The sequence below is a fragment of the Cygnus olor genome, chromosome 2, assembly GCF_009769625.2.
Source record: "Cygnus olor isolate bCygOlo1 chromosome 2, bCygOlo1.pri.v2, whole genome shotgun sequence".
NCBI classification, from domain to species: Eukaryota; Metazoa; Chordata; class Aves; order Anseriformes; family Anatidae; genus Cygnus; species Cygnus olor.
Window position 1 is genome coordinate 159,969,933 of NC_049170.1, and position 22,249 is coordinate 159,992,181.

The following is a 22,249-nucleotide window of genomic DNA, read 5'->3' on the forward strand; positions in this document are numbered from 1 at the left end:
AGTCACAGAGGAATGGCTGACACGCCATGAGCTTCAAGTTCAACTCATCCTGCACGAGACCCGGACACGGGCCTGACGCACTGCTATGCATGCACACTTGCATGAGCCCACACCACGGACCTCCCAGACCCTCTGTCCAGCTTGCCTTGTCCCAGATGCTTTGTGGGATTTTCATTTCATCAGTTTTCTCTCAGAGCTCTGAGTCCCTGTTCCCAAGCACAGCGGCATCCCAGGCCCCTGCAGGTCCACCCCACAGGATCCAGCATCAAACCACAGCCGTACGCACACAAGCGGGCTGTGAAGGAGCCTACGCCTCAACATGAAAAAGCTAAAACTCAGGTTAGCAGAGACCGTGTGGACAAAGGGGATTTAACCCTTCTCCCCGTGGAGAACACACGCCTGGGTCTGCAGCTCCAGCAGGGCAGCCCCATGTGCTGGAGCAAGTGCAGCACCAACGTGCAGGCAGCTAAAAGGTGCCAGAGAGCCAGCAAGTCTCCAGCCTTCTGAGTGAGCAGGTGATGTGTACACTCTTCCAGATGTGTCTGAGAAGAGCTAAAAGCACAGCCCCGCTGCTGTGGGACGTGGGGGCACACGTAGACCAGGGCTGAACCTACTCCGGGGCGTAGCACAGAGATGCCCTGTGTCGTCAGTGCATGGAACAAAGTGAGAAATTTAAGTTGACAAACACCCCCACCCCTTCCCCGAGCATCCAGTCCTCATCTGAACTGGTGGGCATGTTAAATCCCTACTACAGCAACACTGCTCTCACCTCTGGAGGCAGATGCCCCCACACTAGTAAGGCTCCTGCAAGCATGCAGCAATTCTTCAGCACACCGGCACGAACAGCAGTGCATCAGGAAAAAAAACACCATATAGTACAAGAACAGTAAAGAAAAGGAGGAAGAAGAGCTGACTGGTTAAGGCAGACATGGTAAAATCGGATTTGGTCTTAAACCATTTAATAGGAGGTGCCCTGGCAGCCGTCACACAGCTGTCGGTATGATTGTTATTTATTCAGCGCCAGAGCAGGTAACGATCGCTGTGCCGGCAAGTGGGAAAGCCAAGCGAAGAGGAGGTGTGGGGGGAGAAATATTTTGGAGGCAGCAGAGGTGAGGAGCTGACTCAAAACTTTGGGATTTGTGGTTAGAGACACAGACTGGAAGCTAGACAGCAAGAGAGACGGCCGTGGGACGGCTGGGCTGCGAAGCCGGGCGAGTCACTGAAATACCTGCAGTACCGGTCACGTCGGGAACTTCCTTTCGCAAGGGGCACATTTAAATAGATGGTTTCAAGTCTTTAGGACTCAAAGCAGATTTTTAAGCCGGGCTACTAAACTATTTAAAGATAGCTCATCAGAGCAGAAAATTAAGTTGGGCTGGCAGATAGGAAACCCAAGGTAGCACCAATGGTGCCGGTTCACTTGGTTCTTTGAAGGAAGAACAGGTTGACACACAGAAGAAGTCGGATTTGCCTCTGGTCTCAGAAAGAAGATCCATTAGATAAAACTTTTAGTAACTTGGGCAGTGATGAGCTACTCCCCAGCAAAGGCAGCGATCAGCTTCCTGCTATGGATTCCTGCTAAAGTCAGCAGGTTGACACTGTGGTGGAATCGTTCCTGTCCCACCTTCCCTGGCATTCCCAAACGCTGATGCCCTGAAACAAATGCAGATGGCCAAGCTCCACCACCCTAAAGGAGAACAAAATCAGGGGAGAAGCTGACATTCGTCGGGAGAGTTTCAGCCAGCCCACCCATGGCTGACAGGTTGGCAGATCTGGAGCTCTGGACGAGAAAAACAGGGAAAATTAGCATTACAAGAATGATTCACGTTCTATACTGTCATTCCGGAATGAAAGTATAGAAAATTGTTACCTGTTACAGCAATTTTGGTATTGCATGCCCAACGACTGCCAGCAATTAGGATCTGTTTTTATTACGTAGGACTGACAAGTGACCCACGTCTCAACTCCCACATATTACCTGCAGTGATAAAGAAAGGACTACCAGCTATCAAACCCTGCTTCTGAGCCTGCTAGCTTTTTATTCAACCTTCCCAGTTCTTTGTAAGAGCCCTCAGCAATTCATAGCAGCATCCTCTTCCATTAATACGTGCCTAGAACAAAGAACCAGGAAGGCTTGATTATAGAGAGATGCTTTATGCGAGCAAATCAGACTTCTGTCCCTGTGGGAGAGCAAGATTTTCTCTTCTATCCATGCCACCCCTGCAAGGGAGACAGCCAGGGAAAATGGGGCAGAGTAAATGAAAGGATCCCTCTAAACGGCCACAGAGAACCAGGTAACCAGGTTAAAAGGACAGCGTGTAATGGAATTTTTTAAGAATGACAGGAGAATTTGGACGGAACGCCTATTTTTAGCCTGACGATGGGCGCAGCAGCGACTCAAGAAGCAGGTTCCTGCACAGCAGCTGAGTCACAGCAACTCTCAATGGAGAGGCTCCCGCCTGCCGCACCATTCAAAGAGCCCAGCGAGCCTCCTGCGGGCACACAAAGTCGCTGACAGAAAGCCTGTGCGCACGCTGCTGCCGCGCAGCTTTCACTGAGACGCTATTTAAACCAGCAGCTATCGCGTGCCCAAGCCTTATGGTGAAGCCGTTAATCCGGTAATGCCACCCTAAAAAATCTGGGAGCTTGCTTTTGCATTACAAAGCCAAGCCAGTCCCTTGAGCCTGAGCTGCAAGGCGGCAAGATAAGGCTGCAGGAGCAGCCAGACCTGCCATTTCATCGCTGATTCCCCTGAGCAAAAGCATTGCAGTGGGAAAGTTAGTCAAATCGGCACCCAGACACTGCTCGTGCACTCGGAGGAAAGTCGGCAGCCTTGCAGGAAGAGCGATCTTCTCATGGTACTTGCTGGAGCTGGAGAAATGTGGTTGCTGCCAGGACATTAGGAACCTGCTTCGCCCATCTCGCACGGCGTGGGTTTCAGACGATGCTCATGACCTGGTACCGCAGTGCTGTCTGCATGCTCCTCGCTTAGTTCAGCAGAAAGAGGGAACATTTAATATCAGAGACACTGGGTTTCCACAGCTGACCTGCTCTGGACAAGCTCGCAGCTCGCGCTGGCTGCACAAAAGCCAGGGTTTTGGTCCTAAGACCTCGGGGAGGAAGTTTATCTAACGCAGAGGCGATCAAAGAACGTCCTGCTCAGAAAAACAATAAAATGAAAAATTGGTGCTGTCAGCCAACAATCAAAGGAAAAGGGAATAACTCTGGAGATCTCAAAGGCTCTTCTGGAAGAAATCCAGCAGAACTCCCTCCGAAGGCACGGTACAGCTGGGAGGCCCAACTGCTCTGCTGTGTTTTCATTCAAGTCCCGTACCACCTGGGCCTCCAGGCCAGGTCCTCAGACCCTTTTGTTGACTCGTTTCAAGACCCCAAAATGAACAGATCACCACAAACAGGACTACAAGTTAAACTGAGTACTCATTTTGCAGCAAATCTCATTACCTGCCCTCCACCAGGCAGCAGAAGGGCCAGCAGCACCAACAACTTGAGCTAAGCACAACTTCTCCAGGTACGAACATCTGCGGAAACAGGAGAGCTCGACTGGAGGCTCACGTTCCCAGAGACCCCAAAACTTGGTGAGGAGCCAGAAACAGAAGCATCAACACAACCAAAAGACCTGGTCTTCCTGCCACAGCGCTGCTGTCCAAGACAGGTCAATGGTAATCAATGAATAGGATCATCTGGGTTGGAAAAGACCTCCAAGACCTCGTCCAAATGAAGAGTCCTCCTGTGGGATCGGCTCTACGCTGGGTGATGAGACTTTCCTTTCGGGCTTCTCCAGTTGCTGAGGTGGGACATGGCTCAGTCCCTGCGTGGAGGGGGATGCACGGGTCACCCTCTGAGGGGCATCCTTCCACAAAGAGCTGTCACAGAGCACAAACCCTCAACACCACCGCGTTTGAGATGAACCCAAACCCTCGTGCTGAAGAGTGGAAACCCAACAAGAAGGGCAAGGCTCCTGTTGGGGACCAAAACCCAGTCTCCAGCAGCCCTACCTCAACCGAGGGTGAGGTCTCTGGCCCTGAGAAGAGATCACCACGGCTGGATGAGGCGACAAAAGGGATGAGGAACACAAACTGCCCGCCACGTTGAACAGGGGCCGAGAGCACTTCCCAGACGGCTGTAAGCGATGCCTTTAGTGCCGGCAGCCCCTTTGCCCAATGTGCCCACTTGGCTCAAGTCAGCCTGTGCAGGCACCGAGGACTTGGAGCAGCCTCAGTGGGCTGGAAGGAGCCTGCCTGCGGGTCCCAAAGCCAACGACCCTCTTAAAAACCACGCCTATATGGTGTAAATCGTAGCTAAAATGAGGCGAGATGAGCGGAGAAGGGGGAATAAAATTTACTAAGTTTTTTTTTTTTTTTCTAGCACATTTATAATTTATTGCTGATTAGGCTGATAAATGGCACTAGCACCGAGTGCCATAAACGGAGGCAAGCGTGTGACATACAAAAAAGGTGCTTGTTCCCCCAAAATCAGGCAAGGCTGGGATTTGAAGTGGGGGACAGGCAGGCAGCCACTGGGATGCCTCCTAAAGCAGGGGCCCAAAAGAGACCCTGCCTCTTCTCCATTTTCCTCTTTGCACTTGAAACATGAAAAATTAAGTCCCACAGTGACTTTAAATAGAAATAAAATTTACACACCATTAACAGCCAAAGCACGATGTGAGAGATAAGTGACTCTGCTATGGTCCAGCCATTATTCTGAGTGCACTCCGTATGTCCTCGGAAATTTATTTATAAAGCATTCTCTTTTTCCCCCATCCTTGTACAATGGACACAGACATGACAGTTTTTAATGACAAATCAATAGAGCCCTCTAAAAAACAAATCGTATTACCGCATTAGAATTTTTTCTTGGACTATGGCTTATGAAATATTCAATATTTTCAATTATTCTTCTTTCTCCTCCTCTGACACGAGAGTTCTCGAGTTGGACGTAAAAATCTGCTCCAAACATTTTCACCCTACAGCTTGAAGCTTTTTCATCTTTTTAAACAAAGGAAAATTTGTGAACAAAAGTGAATCTCACAGAGTGGGGGCAGTTGTTGAGTCACACAAAATTGGTAGATCCCGTTGGAAGAGCCCGCATTTAACAACGCCTGTGCTCTGTTTATCTCGGGGAGGGTGGAAAAAGGCATCCCTTACACTGGGATAAAGGGCTAGAACAATGGCACAGCAAACCTGGAGCTCCTTCCTCCAATTTAAGAGCTGATACGAGCTTTGGGAGGAGTTCCTTGATGTGGATGAGTCGCTCAGCCGGGGCAAGGCAAAGCTGGGCTCACCCCTGCGAACCGCACGGGCACTGGGCAAGGGACGAGGGTCAGATCCCACCAGCGAAGCAATATGAGGTGCTGCAGAGCAGGGAGTAGCACATCACCTTCTAAATGCCTCCCATTCATCCACCCCACGTGTCATGTTAGCACAGTCACTACCTCGGCAAGCCAGACACCCAGCACATCTTTCCTCTCCCTGGAAAACTGCTGAGTTTCTAAGCTTTAGGCTCTGAAAAGAACAAGGAGCAATTTCAAAGTACCAAGCCACTGGATTTTATTTTATTTTTTTAAACAGAGGCTCTTCAGAAGCTTTTCCACCCCTCCTCTTATTTAAGGGATGCACTTCGAGCTGCCCTGCCACCTCCCCACCCAGCTCCTAGAACAAAAGGAGTGCTGGGAAGAAGGCAGTGAGGAGATGAGAGCCTCCGTACGGTCATTTCTATTTCTGTGTCCTGCCACACTTGGATCTTTAACTCAAGTTCTTTGTATCTTTTGATTTCCTGCATCAAATGGATTGCTGCATTAAGACTTCATTATCTTCCCCAGCCAAAAATACTCCAAGTGTCTCAACAGCTCGGCTATGAAAGGCAGCATTCAGTCTTCATGAGAACAGACTTCCAAGGGAAGAAAGTAGTGCAGAGCTTTGGCTAGAAGCAACATCAGGGGAGCTTTGTTTTAACCTTCCTCCCCCACCGATATCGATCGGAATCTACAACCAAGGCAGCAAGGAGAGCCCGGCACGTAACGAGCTCTGCTTTGTCTGTCCGTTCAAGTTTTATTCATTTTGCCTTTGCGACGGTGCAGTCACTGTCGGTTAGGTCTGATGGCTTTTCTAAAGCAGCAGAGATATTTAACCTTCAAAAAATTCCCTTCACTTTACTGCCCTTTATTTTTCCCCTCCTCGTTCATCCTTGCAAACCCATTAGTCAAGGCTGGAAAAAAAAGCAATCCATTGGACAGAGTTGGGCACCACTTCCAAGCGTTCAATACACACACACGTTGCTCAACACTGCCCTCAAAATTTACCCCCCAACTTCAGCCTGCATCGATCACTGAACGCTAGTGCTGGATTTTTTGCTTTCTAAAAATCTCACTTTCAGCTTTGAATGCATATAAAATGTTTCCAGGCAAGCGTTTACCTACAATACAAACTCCCATTCATCAAGAAAGATTGGGAACATCTGTATCTGTTCGGTGGCATCCTCAGACTCTTTCTGTTCTCCAGCATGGCAAGCCTTTCTGTTTGGCATCTTCCACTAACGCACAGCTTACTTCTCCCTGAGCTGTTTAGGAGGAACCACACCACTGCCTCCCAGCACAAAGTTCTCCCTTTGATTTTTTGGTTCGATGAAGTAGACTGAACAGCAAGAGCTATGAGATCCTCAAACACCAACTGTATCATTAAGAGCAGCTCTGAGGAAAGAGCCAGCAAAGGGCCAGGGATACAGCCAGCTTTAGCAAAATACCCTCTGCAAGGCAAAGCAGAGAGGAGGAACCCTGGGTATTGCACGCTTGGGAAATGGAGCTGGCCACTGGAGTTGGAGTTCAAGCTTCAGCTACTCACTGAAGCTGCTCCATCCTTAGATGTCTGCATACACCAGATGCAGAAGGCAACACGTGGAATACTTTGTTTTTCAATATTTTTCCCCTGCACCACTCCTGTTCACCCTTCTAATTTTAACAGCACTTCCACTGAGGTATACGCCATTCTTGCTCCAGTCATTTCTGCTGTATATCCTGCTGTATATCCTGCTGATGCAAGACGGGGGATTACACACCTACATTTCTGCTACTGCCCCCAATATTTGCCACTACTCCGAGAGACTCTTGCTTACACAGTTTCTCCAGTCCAGTCTAGATCCTGCCACTTGCAGCAAATCTCCAGGGCAGCAATTCTTCAACTCATGCATTTCTGCACTAAGTAAATATCTTGGAGGCATTCCTAATCGCATGACTTTCCAGGACAAGAATGGCTAAAAAAAGAAAGAGATGTTAATTCTCTCTGTATGCTCCCTGAATTAAGTTTTGCTGAAATACCTTCGCGTTCTCTCTTTCCACCATTGTACCCAAATGACTTCTCGCAGAGAGTCACTGAAGAGGTAAAGGCAAAGAGGTTAAACCCAAACGCCATTTCGGAACCCAGCAGTCATGTAGGAACCGACGTGCTGTCCACGTCCTCGTTGCAACCCCTCTGAACTTCGCCGTGCTTCCTGAGCCTGCACTCCACTTCGCTCCTTATCACTATCAAAAAGCCTCCGCGTTCCCCTCACTGCACACCAGGCTGATGCGTAGCCTGGAGCATCCTCGCCCTCCTTCACATCCATTTTTCTTCTTGCTAGTTTATGTCCCTCTGCATTAACACCGCAGCCTTGCTGGTTCTCCCCCCACATCCCCACATCTTCCTGACGCACCACCTTGTCCCTACACCTTACTGCCCATGCGCATGCGATGGCTTCAGCCACTTATTGCTCATCCCTTTATCTTCTAATAGCTGACCCCTGTTCTTTCACAGACCTCTGCAGTTTTGTAGCCCCCTTGGACATTTGTGCCTTTCTATTCCCAGCCTAAGTGCCTCCTAGGGATATATTAGAAAGAAAACACGACTACATGACCCTGAAGTCGATAGGTCACTCAGCAAGGATGTGGATTGAGTCAAAACAGGCTTAAAGTTTCACGTAGCCCTATGTTCTTTAAGCTAACACCCACTAAGTTAAAAGGTGACATCAGAAAGCTAGCTCCAACAAAGTGGCTTGCCTTAAAGTTTACTCCGGACAGATGTCCTTACTGTTCTGTAATCCAGGGAGTGCGGATTTTAAATGATTGCCATTGATCACTGCAGTTAATTGGATCCTGTCGGACAGCAGCCAACTCTTCGCCTTCCTGGCGAGAGGGCTTGCTTCATGACATGGCTGGGATACTTCTGAGCACCAACCACTGTGCAAATAGATGCTTTGAGTGTTATGGGCCAAGTCACCTCGTCTGTAACTTCATTGCAGCCGCTAGCTGGTGTCCAGGGGATGGGGAGGGGGACAGGGACGGGGGAGAGGACGGGGAAAGGGAAGGGGAAGCTTCCTGCCTCCTGCAGGGAGCCATGCCTCTGCCTCCCACAAAGGCAACCCCTTGAAAGCAGTGACGGCCAGCCTTTGCATAGCTCCAGGACAAAGATCTTCCAAGAGCCTGTAGTCGCAGAAGAGCATGGCAATTATATTTCAGCAAACTGTAGGATTAAGATATCATTTAGGGAATGGGAAAATAAAGGATACTTAGCGATATTTAAGACCCAGATACTTAAACCATTAGGAGATAGTCACCTCAAAGGCATTTAAGTTCATGTGCTCCCAGCAGAGTTGAGATGTGCACTAGAGGTTTTCTAAGGGGACACTAGGATCTCCAGAAATGCCAGCCCGTCCTTTACACCATCCTGCCAGAGTCCTGTCCCCACCAAGCTCTGCCACCACCCACCACACCCTTTGCAGCTACGTAAAGTCGTGGACCCAGAGCCGTGGTGCTACACAATCAACTCCCAGAACCACAGAAGATGAAGACAAGTCAGGAGATGGGGTACTAGGCCAGTAACCTTGTGCTCCAACCCTGCACAAGTGACCCTACTTCAGCTCTTCTCCCTCCTGAATTCACGCCAGGACGATGCAGTTCCATGCCAGTCCGGGTTCCCCGATGAAGCCATTCCACAGCGGTCCCTCATACCTACCGACCCAGCAAGAGGTGTGAGAATCCACACCTAGCACACATGGCAGCTGACACTATCCAGAAACCACTTTATTCCCCCATTTTAGGGGATAGGGAATGAGTTCCTTCCTCCAGGGCTGGTGGATGGCCTTGACGGTACCAAAGAGCACCGAAGAGCACCGAAGAGCAGGTGCTGTTTTAAGGCCTCCACGATGCAATTTTGCAACAGCACAAATCCCACCCGGGGGGGGGCTGGTTTTCAGGGTTTAGGCCTGGTTAGGGGATGGTTTTTAGGGCTAGTTTTTAGGGTTTTAGCCACAACACACTGGAACTGGAGCAAGCTGTATGCCATAGCCATAAAAACACACTGGAGGAGCATGCTAAAGCACCTGGGAGAGATTCATTTCAGTCCAGGTATCTCAACGTGGTATTAATACCTCTCTCAGCAATTTCAATCAACAGATTACCAGACAGCTTCTAGCCTTACCGGTCTCTGGCTAAAAGTCATTTGATCCCTATTTGTAAAACAATCTGCACAGACTGAGCTAGAACACACTCCAATTATTCTAAATGTCAGGGCCAAATCTTTGAGATGAAGGCAGCCAAGGAGCCTTCAGGAGAAATCCCGCTCCTGCAGCGAGAGTCGCAGGTCAGCACTCAAAGCCGAGCTTGGAGTTGACTTCAGTTGTCAATACACTGAAGAATCACAGAAAAAAAAAATATTCTAGAGCTAAGACAGCATTTTGTTAAAAAAAGCTGCTGCTGCTAGGCAAGATCCCAATAGCCGAGCAAAACTGAGTTGAATGACTGGTGATGAGATGAAAGCAGTTACATGACAAATGCTTTCCTGCCATGTGGATGCTATAGCTGAAGGCCTTCAGAATCTCGGAGTGGCCAAGGCTGGGGGCTCCTCCAGGTCCCCCCCACCCCATCAGGGCCACCTACAGCAGGGTGCGCAGCCCCCAAAGAGAAGCCCCCAGCCCCTGGTCCCCGTGCCAGGGCTCCGGCACCCGCCCGAACCAGCAGTGCTGCCTGGAGAGCCAGGGGGAGCCTCCCGGGCTCCAGGCTGGGCCTGCAGCCTCCGCTGCAGGCCCAGGCCCCCCGAGCAGAGCCCGGCCCCGGCCTCTCGCACCTCCCTGCAGGGCCGTAGGGACATGGGGGAGCTCCCGCGGAGCTTCCTCCTCTCCAGGCCGAGCAGCCCCAGCTCTCGCAGCCTCTCCTCAGGGCAGGGGGGCTCCAGGCCCTGCCTCCCCTCGGGGCCCTGCACTGGGCTCTCCCCAGTACACCCAGGTCCCACCGGTACTGGGGGCCCAGTGCTCCCCAGCACCGAGCACAGGGGCAGGATGCCTCCATAGTCCCACTGGCGATGCTTTGCTCCACACAGCCAAGACCACCCCCGGCCTTCCTAGGGGCAGGGCCCCAGTGTTGGCTCATGGTCACCTCAGTGTCCAGCCTTGGGTGGGATCTGAAAACATGCATATAAACCTGAGGTTTATACGTTTTCTACAATAGCCCAAAACGCACTATGAAAAGAGAAAGCCAGCCTTCATATCACAGTTACGTGAGTGGAGAGGGACACACAAGTCACTGATTTACACTTTATTTACATCAAGATGCAGATGTAAGGCTTGCAGCCTTCCCCGCTAGCCTCTGCTTGCCCCTTTTGCCAGCTCACAAGTCCTCTAGAACGAAGCCAGCTCCAGGACATCTGTTCACAGTGCTTGCATATTCAATTCACTGCTCTAGCCTCAATTTTCCTCATTTGGGTACGTTCCATCTTTCATTTCTCTGAAAGGGAACAAAGGAGGGAATTCAAGTTTCAGCAGCGGGTCTGAAGCAGGGAGGGAGTGCTCTTAAACGAAACCCATTCAGCTCTGAAGCTAGCCGGTAGCTTCTAACTCCAGGGTGCCAAAATGAGACGGTTTTGTTTCAAGGTTTGACTGCACAGGGAGCTAAGCATCATGTTTGCAGTGCTATCCACCAGTGCAAAGTAAGCATGGCTCCATTCTGCAGGTTTGCCTTATCAACACTGACTAGTAGGTGTGCTTTGAAGCACGCGGTTATACGGTGAGACATAAGACTTATCTGTAGTGGCTGAACAGACTTGCTTTAGATGGAGGCATTCTGCAAAACCACACCCCAAAGAGATTGCTTGCTCCCTAGTTAAAAGCCTTATAGATATTTGCACACCACAGGGAGAAAATTTATACAGTGTTATCTGCAAGCGTGTTTTTAGCTACATTATCCATGTGCTCTAAGTGCAGATGGAGAGACATATGCCAGGAGTATCCAGAAGTATACGTTCAGAATTTTTCTATTTTCCCTGTTGCTAAAAGAACAGGCACCTTGATCCCAGTGGCCACAGAGCCCCTCCGCTTGCTTCCAAGGCACTTTGATTCGCCAAAGAAACGCGCTTGAGGAACAAAAGCGCCTGGAGCGCTGCATGAGCTGGTGGAAAGCTCATCCATATGCAGGCAAGAAACAAGCCTGTTTACGAGAGCACCAAGCCCCAACCGGAGAGCCACTGCCCACAAACGCCAGCCACGCTTCCCGTCGTGCTCTGGAGCTGCTTCCGACCACCCTTGACTCACTCCTGGAGCAGCTCGCGCCAGATCCCGGTTAGCAGGCAGGGATGCTCGGAAGCATGCCTACCAGCACCAGCTGCATGAAACGGGGCAGCCACGGTGAGGCTGATACAACCCGCGGCTCACAGATCTGGAGCAGAGGCTGCCGACGTTGAGGAGCAGCAGACAAGAGAGGGCTTTGCTGCCCAACCTGTTCCTCCTGCACACCGAGCTCGGTTTCTGCCCGGGGTTTGTATTAGTCTCTGGTTGGGGCATTGTCTTCCCAGGAGACAACCTGGTGGGGGTGGAGATGATGAAACAAGCCCTGGTTTCCCTGGGTTCCTCCTATGGTCTTATCCCCATCAGACCTCTCCCAATTTGCACTCTGCTGGAGGTAACGAACAGTCAGCCCTGTTCCTGGGACTGATTTTTCACCCTCCACTACAGGAACGTCCTTTGGGACATTGAGACAACTCAAGTGGAGCTGCTCTTGCTCGGAACCTCAGCTTGGAGCCCAGCCCACGGTGGTGACAAGGAGCAGCACGGCATGTCTGCTCTGGAAGCAGAAGCGATGCTGAGGTTCAGGGACTTGCCACGAAGCCCTTCGTTTTTAAGGAGCTACAGCAATCAAGTTGTTGAATCTCTAGAATGAACAGATTTTGACGAGGGCAGGCACTGCACCTCCTCAACCCAGGAGGCTTTGAAACCCTGCTCGCTACCCTCGGAGCACGCTCCTACAGGACCTATTCCTGCTTCTGCTTGCGACAACCCCCCTGTCCACACGCCTCCCTCCCTGCTGAAGGAGAAAAGTGCATTGTTTAGGCGAGCTCGAGTTTGACAGAAAAATAATTACTGCAGAGGCACTTGTCAGGGTTTGAAGTTCTCGGCACATTTCTTACCTTGAACAAAAACCTAGAGAGCTTCCTGCTAAAAAAAAAAAGTCTAAAACAGAAAACATACAAAGTCGTTCTCTAAAGTGCTGTTTTTAAAATTTTTTTCTATGAGGGCGTGGGTATTTTCTGAACACCCCTCCACCCTCCTTTCCCACATCTGACCCACGGCACCGAACAGCGCGGATTGCTCAAGGTGACGTTGAGGAGACGTTAGCAATGCAGAACCAGGAGGGGAAGAGAAAGGGCTTCTAAATGAAAGCGGTGTTGATGTATTCATTTGCAATTTCCCCTTACAGCTTTACAGCAGTGCTGTTGGGAGCTTTGACAGATTCAACAGCATCTCTTGAAAGCAGTGCAGAAGGTGAAAGCGGGGATCTGAAAGCTCTCTGCAGTGTCGGGGGGTAACGCGAGTCTTTTCCAACCGAGGTGCATAGGAAGCTCTTGGTTTTCTCTCCACTTTTGCTACCCTGTGGCTCAATTTCACCAAGCTACATCTGGATCAGGCCCAGCACTGGTACTCACATCGCCCACCCAGGAGACCCCAAATTAGTGTGAGCCTCCACCCCAGCAAGGACCCAGACCTTGGAGCTTCCCAAATCCAGCGGCTCAGCGCCTTGCCACCAGCTCTCATTCAACCCCAGCACTACGATTTTCACGCTGGGGGTACACTGGGACGTGACTGCTCTCGTTTCCCAGAGCAGGAGCTAGGTTGGGGGGTCAAATGGTTGAAGAGAAGGGATTTTAGGAAGCATAGAGGCAGAGGAAGCGCTGCCCTTCAGAACAAGCACCGGGATACATTGCTGTGAAGGAGAAAGGCAAAAAGGAACCAGGTTCCACCAGGAACCAGGGAAAGGTTTCAAAGCACTCAGACCTCGGCCTCCATCCTGCCTCAGAAATGAAAATCACACTGAGCGCGCGCTCCTTCGGTCTTCAGCTTCCAGGAACCCCTGGGAGAGGGCTCCCAGCAGCACAGGGCAGCTCCTGCAGCCTGGGGACCCTCTCGCTGTCCCCGCACGCTCCTTTTTTGCGCAGCCGGGGCCGCGGGCAGCCCACATCTCCTGCATCAGCCTCCAGTGAGGGCTGAAACACAACCCCAGCTCACAAACCCCAAGCAGCGAGTAGCAGAGGTCGTGCTCAGTCGTGCGGACGCAAAGCAAGGAACCAGAGCCCAGCAGCCTGGGCAAAAAGCCTCCTCCAGCTTCACCCAGACCCCGCTGCTTTTTGGGAAGCCGAGGAAAACCGCACGCGTTGCCCAGAGCCTGCTGCTCCGGGCAGAGACGCACGCGCCCAGCGTGCATGCATGCACACCCCTCAACTAACAGTGATTTTCTGCCTGGTGCTTTCTCTAATTCTTCCCAAATGTTCCTGACCACACTCAGTGCTGCCAGAGTCAGAGGCGTTTGTGTTTGGTTTTGCTTCCTTTTTTTTTTTTTTTTTTAATTAAGCCCATAGCAACTGCAGTGCACCAACCGCACTGAGAAGGCTCCGTGGTTCCTCCAGTCCCTGCCAGGGAGAGGACAGGGATTCACAGATGCTCACATTAGATTAGGGGCAAAGCAGCTTACGAAGCAGAACTCAACAGCACCTAGACATCCACCTTCACAGCGGCAACAGGACTCAGAAAGCACTGAAGAGACAGCTTAATTACTAATAAAACTGATGATACATCCGTACATCCACCAGAGCCTCGTGTGCGCGCGCTTGGTGGCTGCTCGGCCGGCTTGGGATGCGCTCCTCGCCATGAGTAATTTAACAGATGGACGCCAAAAAAAAACCCAGCACGCTGAGAGGAAGCGAGATGGGCTGTTCAAGAAGCAGCATCTTCCCTTTCAAGTCCACGTTGGCATCCAAGTGCGCTGCCAAGGACAGCGCGGTGCTGATCCAGAGACCACAAGCCATTTGTAGTCTCCGAAGGATTTAGGCTTTGGGAGACTGTTTGTCTAAAGATCCCAGACAAACCACGGGTTGACTCCGGTAACCTAAATTCCCCCGCTTCCCGAACGCACCGCGTTGTCTGTCCGTCCTCCTCCATAATGGAAACTGCCACGCTGCAGTCAATAAGCGATTGCACTTCTCTGCCTAATGCAATGATCTCTCCCAGCCTCGTGCGAAGTGCTCTGAGGCTTGCAAGGAGTGCTACAGGAAGATCAATAAAATCATAATACTATAGCTCCAATCCGCCGAGTAAGTAACATTTCTAGATGGCAAAAAGCTTGGATTTCCAAACACGTCACCCGTGGAAGTCATTTACATTCAAGCGGAGCGCAGGGCAGAGAGGGAGATCAATAAAAACGCAACGAGGCAGACAGAGAAATGCCATCACCTCGGGAAGAGGCAGGCCAGGAACCGCGCGCAGCTGACAAGAGCACAAATGGACCAGCCGGGCTCGCTTTCCACGGGGGCAGCGCCACGCGGATCGCACCGCTCTGCCCCTCAGCACCGTGCTGCACGCCCTGGTGGTGAAGAGGACGATGACTGCACAGCCAGGACCCGTCACAGCCCTGAGCCGAGGTCCCAGACCCCAGCATCGCTGCTCTGCACCACCTCGGACACATCCTGGTCTCCTCCCTTCCCATCCGTAGAATGGGCGCAGCGTGTAAGTATTTGTACGCTTACTACACGTACTTTGGTGCAGAACATACCCACCCTCAGCACTACGACAAGGTCAGAAACACTGAGCTGTGGTATGCAATACTCCACTTTTATCCCACGCTTGATGAGGTTTTTACTATTAATTGACAGCGCTGACAGAAGACCAGAGCCACCTGCGAGCCACCTTGAAGGTAGGCACCAAGTGATGCGAGGCTGCCCAAACATCAGCGAGCCCCCAGCACCCTTCCTTCCACACCACTGTCCTGATGCCGATGACGCCCCGATTCCCTGCTCTCACCCTCCGTAAGGGCTTTCTTCCCAGCCAACTGCCTTGGAAAGCCGGCACTGGCGAGCAGACTCGAACATTAACCAGAAGTCAAACAGCTCAGCTCCCTACCAGCAGCATAACTCCCAATCAACGCTCGATCCAGGAACAAAACCTTCCAGGATCGCAGCGTCTGTAAAATACAATAAGCAAAGCCTTCTCCCTCTGACAGTCCATTTCAGGCCTCATTTGCTGCAAGTTTTATGAGATGTTAATCAACAATCAGAAAATTCCACATCTTTCACTGCAGGAACAGTGGTTTCTGCTCTCTAAATCACGCTGCTGGGTTACTACGCGGCACATTAATGAGCCCGCTCTGCCCGTTTGCATCTCCTTCACGTTTAGTATTTTAAAATACTTTAACTTCTTTTTTTCCTCCCCCCATTTGCAAGAGCAGAGACGAGGTTATCCCGTTGCCTGCCAACCAGACCAAATCGGAGCGACGTACTTGGCTCCCTAAGAACCGGGTGTCCAAGAAGAGTGCCTCTTATAGGGCTGCTTGTGGGAACGCTTAAAGGGCAGGAGCAGTCAAAGGAGGAAAACAAGCACCATCACCAGACCCTATAAGGCCAGGGAAGCAGCGAGGGATGCACAATCACAGAATATCCTGAGCTGGAAGGGACCCGCAAGGATCATCGGGTCCAACTCCTGGCCCACACAGATCTACCCAAAAATTCAGACCGTATGACTATGTGTCTCTGCTTTGCCCATGTCCTTGTCTGTGAGGTGATCATCCCATCAAGTAGCAGACCTATGTTTCCTCTGGTCCTCCTTTTTCTGTTCACATATTTCAAAAAGCCCTTCTGATTGTCTCCCACAGACCTGGCCAGCTTCAATTCTTAATTGGGCTTTGGCCACACGAATTTTCTCCCTACAAAAGTGAACAGCATCCCTGTAGTCCTTCCACACTGCCTGACCCTGCTTCCAGCAGCCACACGCTTTCTTTTTATGCCTAAACTCCAGAAAAAGATCCCTGGACAGCCCAGCCAGCCTTCTGCCCCACCTTGACTTCTGATATTTGGGAATTGCCTGATCCTGTGCTTTTAGGAGGCAGTGCTCAAAGACTGACCAGCACCAATGAATGCCTACAAAAGTGGTTTCCCAGGGGACCCTACTACTGATTCCCTGAGCAGCCTGAAGCCTGCTCTCCCCATATCCAGGTTTTCCTCCTGTCACTGAAAATTTTAAACTCAACCGCTTCATGGTCATTATGACCAAGACAGCTGCCAAATAAATTCTAGCCTACAGCACCCGGTGCTCCCGGGAGGTCTCCCAAAGGAGCCCCGACCCCGCTCAGCTTCCGAGATCAGACGAGACCGGGCATAGCCAGAGTGGCACGGCTGTAGGCAACCTGAGCAGCACGGCACCTCCCATTTACCAGCACAATGCGGTTCCTTCACTGCTAGCCAGGAACTGGTAAAGTGAGAAAACCAGCTTTGGGGGTTTGGGAGCGCTTGGAGGAATGACAACCAACTCAAAGGGCACGGCGCTGATGCTATCTTGCAAACGCTCCGCTTCTTCCCCTCGGCACCTGGAGCACATTTATCCCTCGCTTGCTTCTTGGCAACTGGAATTAAAAATAGCCAGCCTGGATTAGTTGCAAAGGGGAAGAAGAAAAAGTATTACAGCAGAAATGTTTCTGAGGAGAGGCAGAGGAAGAAGAGGAAAGGTCTAGGCTCAATGCGTTATCTAGAGCATGTAAGGAAATAATCACTGAAGCAAAAATGCAGGAGGGAAGAGCATGGCTGCTGGAGACGGGAACAAGAAATTACTTTTAAAAAACACACTGCAGGGAAGGGGGCATCGTAATGATCTCAATCAGCAGCCAAAACGAAGCTCTCGCTGGTATTTATTGTCTGGGACAAACCCCTTCACATGAGCCTGCCATAAAAATGCGTGGGTTGGGCGCTGCTGTACAGCGACGGTGGCTACGGTCAAGCCTAAAACCCCTGCACCCGATGATTTCTCCTCCACCTCTGGAGCCAGGCCCCTCTGCCGTGCTCCCAGGGAATTCACAGCCCTGTTTCATGGGGAAATTTTACTCCTGGAAGCAGCCCAGTCGCTGGAGCCCTCTGTTGTACTTAGTGGTTTCGCCTCGGTTTGTGGGTTCTCAGTCAGAGGTTGTCGGGTGGTTTTCTTCTGCTTTTTAAAAATCATGTATATTCACAAGTTACTAGAGGTGAACTTCTGAAACTTTCATCTTCCAGAAGAGGAACAACACACCGCAAGTCTTTGGTCTTCATACCACGAGCAGGCAGAACGCCAGAACGGTTTGAGCGTGGAGCCTTGCCCTGACCGGTCTTGCACAAGAAACCGAGATACCCACCCCTGAGACACGATGTCTGCTATCGACAACCTGCCCTGGATCTTCACCTTGACCAGCCTACACGCGGACGGACAAGTCAGAGCGGACTGACCCACGATAGACAACGGCCAACCCAACTCAACAGGACCAGGCGAAGCCACCGCAGGACGCCGCTGGGGCAGGGATTTAGGAAGCTGCTCCTGGAGCACTACCTAAAGGAATTACTTCGTGGGGAGGTTGCCCACATCAACACGCTGCTATAGCTCAAGACTCCGACTCCATGAACACTGGGCAGCCAACAGCCCCCGCGTGGTGGCAGGAACTGGTGGTGTGCTGGACTGGGACTTGGCCAAGACCAAAGTGGTCACCTTCAGATCCAGGTCCCGAACTGTGGCTTCACCAAAGCCTCCAGGATAGTTCCTAGTAAACACGAGTTGAGACGACTCCTTCCAGGAGCTCCACGTGGCTCACAGAAGTGTTTTAGAAGACCAGGGTCATAGTTAGAGGAGCTACACGATGCACCAGGCCTCCTCCACCCGGCGGACAGTCCAAGCTGAACTACGTTAGCAAACAAGGCCATGCCATTCCTCTAGGCAGATGGGTTTCTCAGCAAAGTTCAGTCCATCAGGAGTGCCCTGCACAGCCTGGATCTCCCTTATCCTGCTGGGATCGGCTTGAGGATTTTGGAGACTCGGAGTCCCCGTCGAGGGCTGCGTTGTAGATACGGCAACCGCCGGCAATAACGCAGCTTTCATCTGATGAAAGCCACAGCTCTAAAGATAGCGTCGTGCAGACAGGTTGCTGGGACTGTCCCAGATTTCGCCACCCTTTAATATTAGAGGGAGAAGAGCAGCTCTGCAGACAAGCAAGCCATCCTACCACGAGCTGCACCGCGCCGCCCAGGTGCGTGCAGGGCTGTTTCAGGGTGATTTGGGTTGGAGGGGACCTTGAAGGCCAACCAGTGCCACCCCTTGCCATGGGCAGGGATGCCACCCACCTGCCCAAAGCCCCGTCCAGCCTGGCCTTTGATGGCACGTATCCCTGCCCCACGGTGACGCCTCCCCTCACCACTCAGTCATAACCTGCAGTGACAGCTCTGAAACGCCTGACACAGCCTGGGAAGAACAAGGCAGCAGGGATATACTTCTAAATCAGAATAAAAAGCCAGCCTTTTTTTTTTTTTTTTTTTTTTTTAAATCAACACAACCCGTATCACTCACTGCTTTTACGGTGCCAGGTTCGTTAGCGCGCACAAACACATCTTGATTCGTTAACGCTGGCCGAAATCGCACCCAGCACCGCTGTTATGTTCGGCAGCTGCCCAGGGCTCGCCATAAAAACCACTTCACGGCTGCAACCAGCACAGAAAAGCAGCTCCTGCCCCAACAACGGCACGAGAAGCAGACACAAAAACCCCCAAACCAACCCCAAACCAGCCACCGACCCCATGCCGACCGCCGCAGGCATCGGGAAGACCCTGGGCGAAACGGGGCATGGTTTTGGCAGCCTCCACTGCTCCGAGCTGCTGCTTCCAAGAGACCGGGACACTTCTGCTTCTCTTATTAGGAGTTAATGACCTAATTTAAGGCAGGTACCGCGTTCCCAGGAATTAGTTGCAAGCTCCTCAAACCCAGTTAGTAATAAATTATGGGAATTCGGCTGCGAGAGCCCCTCGAGCGTCTCGATATCGCAATATTAATGTCACCAGGACGGCGAGTTCGCTCCCCCCCCCTCTTCCCAAGCCGCCAGGCTTGCTGTCTTGCTCGCAGCCTCCTTTGAACAACCCCTTTGAACCCATCCCTGGCTCCTTTGGAAGAGCGCGACGGGCAGACATCTGGGTCGCAGACAGCCGAGCCCTCGGCTCCTCCCGATCGGCGGCGAGGGAAAGGCAGCAGGCAGAGATTTCGGAGGGACGTACCCCATCGGCACCGGAGGAAAGGGACTGCACGAGAGATCAAGGGCCACTCGAGTCCCGTGGGCATACCTCAAGTCGCTGGGGTTAGCACTAAGGAGGAATTTAGACCCGAAAGCTGCTCCATGTACCGCAGACAGATACGGATTTTAGGGTCCAGGACACCCCGAGGGCACACAAGGCGGCCGGGCTCCCCTTTGAGCGGAGGAAGGTAACACCACCGGGTGATGGCGAGGAGATGCGCGGCTCCTGAATTACGAAACGAGCACAGAAAGCAGCGGCGGCGTGGAAGAAGAGGCAGCAGCAGCGGCGGCGGCGAGAGGCATCCGCCAGGCAGCACGGCGCGGCCGGAGACAACACCCCACGTCCCCGGCACCGCGACGGAGCTGCGAGGCTGCTGGATCCCCCCGAGCACCAAATCCCCCCCCGAGCACCGCATGAAGGTTTCCAGCGAGGTGCAAGCGCGCCGGTCCAAGGATCAGGCTGCGCATCGCCGTGCGGCCGCAGAGGGATCGGGGATCGGCACGGCCACACCTCGCTCGCTACTGGCCCAGGCGCACCCTGCCCAAGCCACCTGCTGCTTTCGGGGGCCTCCGGGCTCACAAAAAGCTCCCTGATTTCATTATTCTATATATATTTATTATTTTAATGTCATTCCCCCCACCCTTTTAAGCCCACCCAGCTGCATGTGCCAGGTGAAGTGCCGGCGCGCAGCAGCTGCGGGTTTCTCTGTAGAGGTCACCCAAGGGTTGATTAAGCTGCTATCGCAAAGGAAATAGAAAAAAAATATAATAGTATATATATATATAAATATAAAAAAAGAGTAATTAAAAAAAAAAATCCTGCAGCTTTCGCAGCCCAGGAAACGCAGGGCTGGGGAAGCAGCAGAGCAGCGCAGAGAAGGGAGGGGAGGGGGGAATTAAAAAAAATAAATAAAAAACCCACGATCCGCCGCGCACGAGAAAATAAATACCTCCCGCCCCGGCGCAAACGCCCTGGCTCGGCCATTTCTGAGCCCCCCCCCCCCCCCCGCCCCGATCCCCCCCCCTGCCCTGACGCAGCCCCCTCAGCTCAGCCCCGTATTCGTGGCCCCCCCCCGGCCCCCCGTGCAGGCACCCCCTCGCCGTGCCACACCTTGCACCGCTGCAAAAATCCTCCTCCAGCTGCAGCCCGCGGGGAGCGGGGTGGGGATGTGGCCCCCCCCATAACATCCTCCCCCCCAAAAAACAGCAAGGGGGGGGGGGATCCAGCCCCCCCCCCCCCATAGGGAATAAAGGTGTGGGGGGGTAAGGATCCAGCCCCCCAGATTAGGAGCAGGGTGGGGGGGGGATCCAGCTCCCCCCCCCATGACCTCTATGGGGAGGTGAGATGCAGACCCCCCCCCCCCCCTTAACCCCATATGGAGGGGAGGTGAATTCACCCACCTCCCACCAAAAAAACACCTATATGGAGCAGGGAGGGGGATCCAACCCCCCACAGGTCGGGGGGGAGGGGGGGGGACATAGCCCTCATATAGGGCATAGAAATAGGGGGGGGGGGATCCAGCCCCACATCACCCTTCCAAGCAGCAGGGTGGGGTCAAGATCCGCCCCCCCCCATTTTGCCAACGCCCCCCCCCCGGAAATCAGGGTGGGGTTGGGAGCCCCCCTCCCAACCCCATGGACCCAAAAAGGGGGGGCTTGGGGGGGGCAGGGCTGGAATCCACCCCCCCATGGACCCAAAAAGGATGGGGGGCAGGGCTGGGATTCTCCCCCAATGCACCCAAAAGGGGGGGGGCTACCAACCAAACTCTCACTGTACCCCCCCCCCAAGAACAGGGACCCCCCCCCCCAATAAAATGGTACCCCCTGCATGCATCCAGACCCCCCCCCCACCCCCAAAAAAAAAAGAGGGTTCAACAATCCTCCCCCCAAATGGGGGGGGACAAAAAGCCCCTCAAAAGGGCGCCCCCCCCAATATCCCTATGGTGGATATATGGGGGGGGTGGAATAAAGGGGGGTTCAGACCCTCCTCGGGGACATGTGGGGGGGGGGTCTGGACCCCTTTTATCAGCCCCCCCCAGACCCCAAACGCCCCCCCCCCACGCCCCCATCCCCCCCCCACCATTTCCAAAGCACCCCCCCCCCCCATCGCGATGCCGGCTCTCACCTCTCCGCCATGTTCCCGGCGGCCCTACCGCCCGGCGGCGGCCCCGGCCCCGCTCCCGGTGCAGGCTCCCATGGCCGGGCCTTGCCCCCGCACCCCCTCCTCCCCCTCCCACCCCCCCCAAAATCCCGGCCCACCCCCCCCCCACGCGCGGGAGCGCGCGCGCGCGGACCCCGCTCCCCCCGCCGCCGCCGCCGCCGCCGCCCGACTGAGGCCGGCGCTCGCGCCGCGGCCCCGCCGCGTCCCCCCGTCACCAGCGACAACGGCGGCGCAGCCAATAGGGAGCGGCGAGGGGGGCGGGGCCTGGCGCTAAAGCCACGCCCCCTCTTCTCGCCAGGCTCCGCCTCCAGCCGCGCCTTCCTCCTCCCCCCCCCCTTTAACGGAGGGGGCCGGGGGGGTTGCTGGGAGTTGTAGTCCGCGCGCGGGGTGGGCGGGATTGGGGTGCAGGGAGAGTCACGTGGAAGCGGGTTTTTGGGGGGGGAGTCGCCCAATTCTGACCCCGCACCGGGGGCCCTGCCCCCATCCTGCTCCCA

The 22,249-nt window shown here is 53.2% G+C and overlaps 1 protein-coding gene across 2 annotated transcripts in view; it reads right to left on the reverse strand.

Moving 5' to 3' along the window:
* Nucleotides 1–21,804, reverse strand: part of ARHGAP39 (Rho GTPase activating protein 39) — a 99,764-nt gene extending 77,960 nt beyond the window's left edge. The window contains exon 1 of one of the 2 annotated variants that reach the window (XM_040547476.1): nt 21,720–21,804. In XM_040547476.1, coding sequence (XP_040403410.1) covers nt 21,720–21,730 — 11 coding nt within the window. In that variant the 5' untranslated portion in view covers nt 21,731–21,804. Of the gene's footprint in view, nt 1–20,005; nt 20,182–21,719 lie in introns of those variants that run through there. The other variant, XM_040547477.1, reaches the window with a different exon arrangement.
* Nucleotides 21,805–22,249: the final 445 nt, after the last annotated feature.